This window comes from Vigna umbellata, chromosome 1, assembly GCF_029865625.1.
Source record: "Vigna umbellata cultivar VRB3 chromosome 1, Vumbellata_1.0, whole genome shotgun sequence".
Classification (NCBI taxonomy): domain Eukaryota; kingdom Viridiplantae; phylum Streptophyta; class Magnoliopsida; order Fabales; family Fabaceae; genus Vigna; species Vigna umbellata.
The window spans coordinates 24,639,627-24,650,128 of NC_142165.1; the positions used below are offsets into that span (position 1 = coordinate 24,639,627).

The 10,502-nt window shown below is 32.7% G+C and overlaps 1 protein-coding gene and 1 pseudogene across 1 annotated transcript; both read right to left on the reverse strand.

The window, feature by feature from the left end:
- Window positions 1-2,337: 2,337 nt before the first annotated feature.
- On the reverse strand, window positions 2,338-3,111 carry LOC124836522 (phosphoenolpyruvate carboxylase kinase 2 pseudogene; annotated as a pseudogene).
- Window positions 3,112-6,640: 3,529 nt separating this feature from the next.
- LOC124836521 (F-box protein SKP2A-like) lies at window positions 6,641-10,017 on the reverse strand. The gene is made up of 5 exons (XM_047311692.2): window positions 9,860-10,017; window positions 8,763-9,134; window positions 7,800-8,148; window positions 7,575-7,716; window positions 6,641-7,329 (listed from the first exon to the last, which is right to left on the reverse strand). Exons 2-5 carry the CDS (start codon window positions 9,026-9,028, stop codon window positions 6,965-6,967), a joined length of 1,122 nt encoding a protein of 373 aa, XP_047167648.2. The 5' UTR covers window positions 9,029-9,134; window positions 9,860-10,017; the 3' UTR covers window positions 6,641-6,964.
- Between the last annotated feature and the right edge of the window lie 485 nt (window positions 10,018-10,502).

Sequence of the window (10,502 nt, forward strand, 5' to 3'; positions counted from 1 at the left end):
ACCTTATTATAATTATAAAATTAAGTATAAATATCTTTTATAATTTTATTTTAAGTGGTTTTTATTTATTTTGTGACAAATTTTTATTATATAAATTGTTAACTTTAAAAGAATATCAAATCAATAAAAATAGTTAAATTTAAATAAAGAATCACTTAAAAGGAAATATTGATAAAATAATTATTTTAATTTATATATATATATATATATATATATATATATATATATATATATAAAGTAAAATTAAAAAATAAATGTGAAAAAAAAAGAAGAGAAATCCTTATTATATATTCATCACTTTCTTTTTTTTTCTTCATTTTTAATGTAAAATATTTAAGATTAACAATTAAATATAATTTTTATTCTTAAATTATTTTAAAAAATTTATATTTCATGTTTGAATTAAATTATTATCTATTTATAAAAGTTATATAAAAAATAATTCTACAATACATTGTAATTTAACATTTATATATATATATATATTTTTAAAATATATTTTACATTATTCTTATAAAAAAAATAGTATATTGTTTAATTTAAAAATAAAAAAAACTTTTAATTATAATTTAGAGATGGAAAATATATTTAGTTTAATTTAATGTCTTTCAATTTTGAAATAAAAATACTTTTAGTCTTAAATTTTGAAATAAAATTTAAATTTATTTTTATTCAAAATTTTGATATATTTTAATTTCAAACTTAACAAATACATGGAATATAAATTTTTTAACTTAATTATATTAATATTTTTTTATATATCAACTGTTTTTTTCAATTAACATTAAAACATAAATATATTAAAAATATAAACAATCCAAATATTAACATAAATGTATTAAAAATATAAACAATTAAAATATTAACCTAAAATATATTTGACACAAAATAACATAACTAAATTAAAAAAAATTCATTAATTTTTAAATTTAAGAACTAAAATACTAAACAAATATTTAAGTATTAGATCTTCTACCCACAATATTATATCTAAATTTATTGAATGTTTAAGAAAAATCTAGAGAGATATGATGTGATCATACTTGAATAGAACAAAATCAGATTTGTGCCACGTCATAATTGATATCCACCATCAGTATCTATTTTCACCACATCCTCAGTATCCATCAATTGTTTGTTGTTTTTCAACTTCAATCATCGTACTCGAGTGTTTGAAAAATGGGCCACCAAAGATTCTACACTGGACCCCATTGACCCAGTCTCACAAACTAAGACTAATTACTTTATTATTAATTGTTAATCCTTGTTTAAGAGGCAAAAATTGTAATTTTAGAAACATTATTATTTAATCTGTCTAACAATATTCTTTAGGATTTCAAGACTACTAGGTTCTACAAATGGAAAACATGGTTTCCTATTTCACAAAAATATCCAACAGAATCAAATTTCACTCTTAAGTGATACAAGAAAGAACATCAGAAGGAGACACCGAAATTATGTAATATTTAATAAAGATACATATCCCTAAATCACATGTTCATTTAATACTCACAAACTTTATATATATATATATATATATATATATATATATATATATATATATATATATTTTATTTTTTTAATGTTAGTTTTATAACGAGTTTAACTTTCAAATTAAGAAAATTTCACCACGAAGGACTAATGTTTTATAAATTATAGGTTAAACCTCTTTGGAATTCCTTATTTATGTGGATATTTTTCGGTTAGATCCTCGTCTTATCGGTTTCGCCAATTTAGTCTTTAAAAATGAAAAATTGACTTAATTGGGACCCTGCCGTTAAATTAACTTAACGAGTTTAAGTTTTTTATGACATGGCACGTTCACGTGGTAAGTTTTTTATACGTGGCACATTCAAGCAGGTTACATGGAATGTATAATTAAAAAATAAAAAAAATAAAGTTTCTGATAATTGAAACCCAAATTAGGGTTCATCATCTTCAACCTTAGCGATTGATGCTCAGGGTTCATCACCAAATTAGGGTTTACTAAAATCAAATTGAGTTCGACCACTAGTAAAAACTCACATTTTTAACTCGCACATTATGCTTCGGATCAAGAAAAACTGAAGCGTATCAAAACGTGGTGACAGTTTCGTAATTTTTAGAACACTATATGTCTCGGTTGTCAAGCAACCAATGTCTAAAAGGAATACTGCCTCGGTTGGTAGGGTGAACCGAGGCATAAACCCCACATATAATACACTAATCAGACCTTTTCACCTGGTACCTTTCTGGTGGCAGAGATACTGCCTCGGTTGGCAGGATGGACCGAGGCATATAAGCCTTTTTTTCCCAAATGCCTCATTCAAGCCAGGAAAACCTAGCGCCTATCCTCTTTTACTTTTTCTCGATGATGTTGCTGGCAAAGAGATTATCTACGGAGTCGAAGAGAACATTGTCGGGCTTGATGTCGCAGTGGGCCACGACCATGTTATGGCAGTGGGCCACGCCCATGTGATGGCAGTGGGCCAAGCCTTCGAGAAGGCTCTTGATGAGGACGGTCTCCTGGGTCTCGGAAATGGGGTCGTTAACGATGCGGCCGAAGAGCATGTGGGGTTGGCAGAGGTCCATGACGATGGAGAGATAATTGTCGTCCTCAAAGACATCGAAGATTTGAAGGATGTTAGGGTGAGGAGAGAGAAGGGTCATGAATTTTGGTTCATTCTGGAGACACTCACGGTCGGTGGAATCAGCGATAAGAGACTTGTCGGTGACCTTGCAGGTGTAGGGTTCGTTGGAGAGAGGGTGGAAACAGCGGAAGATGGTTCCGAAGCGTCCACGACCGATCTCCTCGTTTACCTAGTACTGCGTCTTCAGCACTTCGCACCAGTAGAACACATTCATGGAGTTGTTGGAAAAACTATCATTAATTGAAGGAAGAAGACTAAAGATTCGTGAAGAAACGGAGGCACTTGGTTTCAACAGTAGATCCTTATGCAGGTCTGGTTGCATGTAAGTTTCATCCATATTCTCAACACTATGATAGAGATTGGCTATGCAGTCAACCATTTGATTCTTATTGAGTTCCTTATGACAGTACCGATGGGCAAGCATAACAAGTTAAAGAAAAAGCTGAGCAACCTGATATTGCGTCTTTAGCGCTTCGCACATTCTTCGTTCGACGAGCAACAACAATGGTCTTGGGGTGGATGGTGATGATTGGGGTTAAAAATATGGGTTGAAAATCTGGGTTGTTAGTGCAGGTTGGAGTTTGCTTGGAAAGAAATTGTGGTTGAGCGAGAACAAGCATTATTGTTATTCACGACTTCTAGAGCTTCTTGTGAATGTGTGGGCATACCACAATGCAATGAGAATGGTGTATGTGGACCCCGAGACTGGTGTAATGCAGGAACAACACAAGTTCAAGAGCTGCAAGGGTCAGATGTGGATCAAGGCACAAAGATAAGGAAAAGAGAAACCAAAAGAGCATAGAAAAACAGAACAGAACAGTAAAAATTAAAAACACTTTACTGCCTCGGTTGTCTGTGAACCGAGGTAGAATCCAAACCCTTTTGACTCGGTTCAGAACCGAGGCAAAATGCCTATCCCTTTTTACCTCGCCTGTATATGCCTCGGTTGCGGAACCGCTGCCTATAAGCGAAAATAATCGTTGTTCTTTCCCTTGATTGCACTAGTGGAGATTAAAGACGCAACAAATCACGGATTCATAGAGTTCGAGATTGGAGTGAGTCCAATGTCTCCTAGGGCCTCTCCTTCGAGATTGGGGGTTTTCTCATGTTTCTGTTTGTGCAAGAGAGATAAACTCGCAATGGGTTTCTGTTTCTGTGTTTTGTGATGTCTCTAGGTTTGTAGGTTGATGAATTTGTGAAGAAGGAGACTTGAAGAGATGAAGGATGTGCTGGTTCTCGCAATTGCTCGAGAAGAAGAAACGAAGGCGCTGGAGCTCTCACGACGTGGTCTCGCGGCGGAGCAAGGAGTTTGTGATTCTGGGTTTTGCGCGACTAGGGTTTAATGCGATTCTGCGTTGATGCAGATGAAGTTGTGTCACAGTGCCGCTCGCAATTAAGAAAAAAATGTATTAAGAGATTTGGACCCTTCAAATTTGCAGTTGTAGATTTGGGGAAAAAAGGATGGGTTGCGTACTTGAATTCCTGCAACTACCTCAAACCATGCCCAACCTTGTTGGATTCATCTCCATGGAAATTTTGCAGCTTTTTCTTTACTGAATTGCTCATATTATTTTTGTGATTATTTTCTATGATAACCATTCTTTCAATTGAATTATAAGTATTTGATTTCTAACTTTTTAATTTTCTTTGGACATTCTAATGCATATATTTCTTTTTTATTATGTAAATTGATGGTTAATTTGTCAGATGCTCCAAACAAAGAAAAAGTTCTCAGAATCATTTTAGCGAAAGTGGATTTGGCAACCTTGACTGCTCTCAATGCTTGCCAACCTTCAAGAAGAACGAACCCTAAATCCCTAATTCCTCATCTTTAGATTTAACACGTTTTAAAATTCACCACCAAACCCTAATTTTAAAATGTTTAATATTATTAAATTACACATATAAAGCTCTGTGAATGCCACATATAAAAAACTGGCCACGTCAACGTCCCAAGTCATAAAAAACTTAATTCCGTTAAGCCAATTTAACGGCAAGAGCCCAATTGAGTCAATTTTTTATTTTTAAGTACTAAATTGGCAAAACCAATAAGACATGGATCTAACTAGAAAAAACTCACACAAATAGAAACTTCCGAATGGATTTATCCTAAATTATATTATTTATCATGAAAAATATATAGATAAAATGATCACAAACTACAAATTTTAAAATAAAATTATTGATTTATTTGATATCAGATCCCACCTTCTAAGAATGAATCTACTTGTTTTTTGAAAATATTTTTAAAATTATTATTTTTATAACTTAATTTACTGTTAAACCACATGATAATATGCTTTTGAGGATATATTTTAATACTTTAAATTATAAAAAAATCTAATAAGATAGATTAATACTAAATTTTCTAAAACAAAACTTTTAAAAATTAAAGGTTTTTCTTACAATGCGAAAAGATTGACTAATTATAAATCTTTTAATATGTTAAGGAATATTTTTTAGTATATAGAGTTCAAAGTAGTTTTTCTATAAATACAATGTAATTTGTCATGATTTGATGTCCCATATTTTTGTTTTTCTTTTGATTTTTAATAAAGATTTTATATAATGACACCGATATCTTGAACTTATTTGAAACCACACAACAAAGTGAAACTTGTTAAATGGTGATAAAAGATAAGAACTTTGGAAAAAAAAACTAATATGATGAATTACAATTACGAAGATAATAAAAAACAAACAACTTAAATTTAAAAATGTTTGTAAATAAAATTTACTAAAAAAAATTACATTTATCAAATAAGTTATAACATTGGAAATAAAAATAATAACTTATAAAAAGAAGTTAGAGATTACAAGATATCTAGAGTAGTGTGAAAAATTTAAATGCAATTATGAATTTTAAAAGTAAGGTAAAAATGTAAGAGTAGCACTAATAAATACAAGTAATTGAAAGCTATATGAAAAAAGAAAAAGAAATTTTGTAATTGTATCACTTATAGAAAATGACCAAATTAGCTCATAAAGAAGTAAAATATAAACATGAAAATTTAAAGCATGTCATTGGATTGTTACTTCTAGCTCTCCTTGATCAATCCTTCAACTACAAAAGCTTGCCATTTCCAACCAATAATCAAGCATGGGCTGCCAGGTGGATCAAGTTGAATGTCAGTACATCCTCCTCTTCCAAAGTACTGCTTATTTTGGCACAAATGGGTTATAGAAAATTTTTCATCATATGTGAAACGTAACATGTTCTCTTTACGTAATTGCATATTAGTTAAGGTCATTCTTTTAATGTTGGTGTTTCTTTGATTAGTCAAAGAGGCAAGAGTTGTAGGTGTTAACAATAAGGGTGGAAAGTTGGCATATCTTATTGATTGGGTCACAAGTAGGCTAGGGTTTTTGTGGTTGGTTTGAATGTGACAGTAATATGTTCTTTGATTTGGTAGGTATTTCTCTTCATAGAGTTTAATCAGGGACATTGAGTTAATGCAATGTAATTGAAGATTGTGTAATCAGATCCCTACTAATATTCTGATTAAGGTCAACCACTAAACCTTTCTGGTGACTCCTTGGATACAATTAGTTAAAGTTGTAAATTGAGTATAATAATATTGACGGAACTGAAGTAAGTTTCCACAAATTTGATCGAGGGATTTCATAAGGTCATAAACTCTGATTTTAGAGCTCTAATGGACCTATCCCATGATTAAAACTCATTCAATCATGCCATCATCTACAAACACAAACCAAGTAATTAATTGAAACACAATTATGTTAATGATGATGAAGTACACAAATGATCATATAGAAGTTTCAAAGAATCTTTCTGAATTATAATAATAATAATTAGTATTTTAAACTAAATTAATTATATTTTTATAAGTTTATATATTAAAAATAAAATTTGCATGCATAGATTACTTATTATTTGCATGCATAAATCCAACCAATTAGATTCAAATTAATAATTATAATCAGAAGTAAAAGTACAAGAAAAAAGATCCAATTTTAACAAAAGCATTTCATAGTTAGACCAATCCGAATCAAGTAAAACTCAATTTATCTAATATTTCTCAACTTCAAGAAGAAAAAACAAGCGTCCTTGCATAAAAGGATATGCAATAGTAAGTCTATCTCACCATTAATTCATAGCCAAGCTAGGAACAAACCCCATTTTTACACCCAAAATATCCTAAGCTTTTCACATGAAATCCAGATATGAACAGCAGCTCAAGCACCAAGTCCAACCAGTTCTACAATAAACATGAAATGATGCAGCATTAATATAAACTAATGCAGAAGACCTAAAACTCTGAACCCTTCAAGTGAACTTCTCCAAAGTGTGTTTCTGCATGAACCAGTGTGGCTCAATGTGCTGTATTAGGAATGGTGCTGATACCACGGTGTGCTTGGACAGCACATGCACAGTGCACAGATGTCAGACTGAGACAACCACTCATGATGAGCGAGTGTCTTCCAGAACAGGTGTGGAGTGCAGGGGATGAGTCACACACAGCCTGCACAGCAGAAGGGGTGAGTGCTGTGCATTGGCTGATGTTCAAAGTCCTTAATCCATCCTCATCATTTCCCCCTTTCACAGATCCCCACATTCTGTTCTTCACTTTGCTTTGTGCCAAAGAATACATTGCTCTGTCTGTTATGTTTTGGCAGTAGTACAGTCCAAGGGACCTAAGATGAGGACATCTGGTTGCCAAGGCAATTACACTGTCATCTGAAATAACAACACATGAGTCAATGTTGTACTATATTGCCAATCAAGAGGCCAAAACTGATACATATATACTAAATGAAGTGACTATTGGCCACTTCCTGAAGCTGCATCATGCTTAAGAAAGAAAGAATATGGTTATAAGAATGTAGATTTTGAAACTTTGAGTGAAATTACTGAAATAATATGAGTAGTGAAACCAACTGGCATCTACAGAACACTTAAATTACTGAAATTTTGAGTGATACCTGTTATAAGGACACAACCACACAAGTCAAGTGTTCGAAGATCAGGGCAGCCATAAGCTAAACTCGTTACTCCAACATCACTGACATTTTCACACCATCCAAGGTTCAAAGACTGTAACTGATTGCAGTAACGTCCAATTGCCTGCATTCCATTTATTTATTAGAATATATCTCAGCCATCTTAGTTGTTATATGGTTGTGACAATCAACAGGTCTTGAACCCACCTGTAGTGCAGTGTCGGATGCAGCTTTAACACATCCACATAGATTCAATACTTTAAGCTCTCTGCATAAACTGGCTAGGTAAGCCAGAGCACTGTCACTAAAGGCTGAACAACCACTAATGTTCAGTTTTGTAAGATGCCAACAACCTAGGGCTATGGCATACAATGAACGATCTGTGAGCTTGAAACTTTTGCTGAGGTCCAGGATTTGCAGGTCATGACAGAAATTTGCAATAGACGCAACAGCATTGTCCTCTAGTTGGGGTTTGTCTTGACGAAGGATTAAAGTTTGCAGTTTTGTAACTTTAGGAGTAAGAGATAGGACCAAGTTATTCATGTTCTTGCTACACCTGAAAAGAATTACATAATCAATTTTGAAACTGGTTTTGAACTCTACCCTCAAAAACATGCAAACATCAGTTTCCTTGTTTAAATTTTCTAAAACCAAGTTGCCCTATTACCAGTAGCTTATAGTTGTTATTTAAACAAGTGCAGACATGTTTATCTGACCTAAAAGGTAAATGTTCAACACCATAGACACACTTCATCCTCTTGTCTTCCACACAAAGGAATTAATCCATATTGCTAAATGAAAAGCAAAGCAATCATATGAAATTAAAATGGGCTGCAATCTCACCAAGTCTCTATGCTAGCAATCCATAAACACATCTTAAAGGTGAGCTAAAACTTACGGCAGAATCGAAATTGCAGCAAAACGAAATCAATTCATGATCATATAATAAACCAATGAAACCAAGAATAACAGTTTCAATTTGCAGCTAATAGCAGATACGTAGAAAAACATCATGTACATTCATAAACCAGAGAGTGAAAATATAATTCTTTGTGGTTTATAATGTTTGATATACATAGCATTTAGAAATCAGAAAACGCAGAGAAGTTAAATTATAACTAAATCAAAAAATAAAAGCATTTGAAGGGAAGATAAGAAATAAAGATGTACCATGAGAGTGACAACCGGGTAAGGCCAAAGCAAATTGCCTCTCTCCACCCACGACAAACTTCAGAAGCTATGATCACCGTTTGATCATCAACAAGTGACAAAATTTGCATCAAAAGCTCCACTGGAATATCTTTCCAATCAGTGATCACCCCAGCTTTCAAGTTCACTCCTTTCCCACTATTTTCACCACCACCAACCATCATAAGCTTCCCAAAACTCAAGTTCAACACCCCAGTTCTCAAACCCTCCTTGCCAACCATTTCCATCAAAGCCAGATAAACTTTGCCCTTGCTTTTACAAACAAAGTAGCAGTGATGCCACACAAGAAACAAGGATAACACAACAAATTCTAGAACCTTGGAGTAGCCCTTGCTTCAGTGCAAACAAAATAATAACCACAAACCATAAATTTAGTTAACGGCCACAAGTTACTACCAGAGAAAGATAATAACAATCATAGCAACTAACAATCAACAGATGAGCTTTTGAATATTTTTTTTCCTTTTGTTTTTTACATGTACCATCTTTCAAAAGACCAAATGTGGATCCTCTCCTATAAAAAATTCCATTCTTAATTCACCTGTTATGAAAAACTAACCCTAACCCCAATATTATAACATTTTGTGAAGGAAATACATAATAAATAAATGATAAAAACTGTCTAATCTAATTGGAAAAATTCTGCATATTCCAGAAATACCCTTAACGTGCTTCTTAATGGCACGATTGGCACAAAGCATCAAACTTGATCATCACAGAAAGAGTATGAAACATTTTCTCCTTCAAACATTGAAAACCCCTTATGCACAAATTTGACATGCATGTTAAAAAGAACCCAAATACTTCAAATCGTAAGATAAAGGACCAAACTAACCATACAAAAAAAAAAACAAAAAGTTGATCAAAAGAAAAACTAAACCTTTTTAAAATATAAAGCAGCAACCACAGATGAAAAAAAAAAAAAAACCCCACAACCCAATCTAAATGAAAGTTTTCTATTCTACTTCTTTTAAAAAAAACCATCAGAGGTTAAAAATGTGCAGGATCAAAAGTAAGAGTGAAAAACAACACAAGAGAGATAGTAAAATGACCATTACCAGCTCGTAGCTATATGCCAAAAAGCTTGGTTCTTTATGATGCTACTGATTAAAGGAACAAAGGGTCTGTTTTCGCTTCTGTGAAAACTGCAATAGAAGTGAAGGAAAGGAGAAGAAATAAAGAGGAAACTGTAACAGAGAGAAGAAACGGTACGGCTCATGATAGCGACGCGTATGATGCCACGTGTAGCATGAAGTGACAAGGGTGTGGACCCCACCTGAAGCTATAACAAAGATGAAAAAAAGTGATAATCACTAATTGGCACCCAGAAAGAATTGGAAAAAATTGGAAAAAGGTTATTATTTAATGCATGAAAGGAAAAGAATCATGTTATCATGAAGTTAAGGAAAATCGAAATTAAGGAAAGAAATAATTGTGGTGGTTTTGGAGTGTGTAGAAGGTTGTTTTGGCTGAACCCGAAACCGCTAGAAAAAAGTTGAAGATAATAGGTTGGTGGGTGCAGTATGAGAATACTGTGATGCATGCAGATGGTTAGAGGATTAGTGGAATGATTATATTTATTTATTACATTAATAACTCGTTGAACAAAATTAATTATTCAGATCAAATCTTATTAAATTTTTATTTTGAAGAAAAGTGAATGTACTGAATTTGAAAAGTAAGAATGATACAAATAGAGCT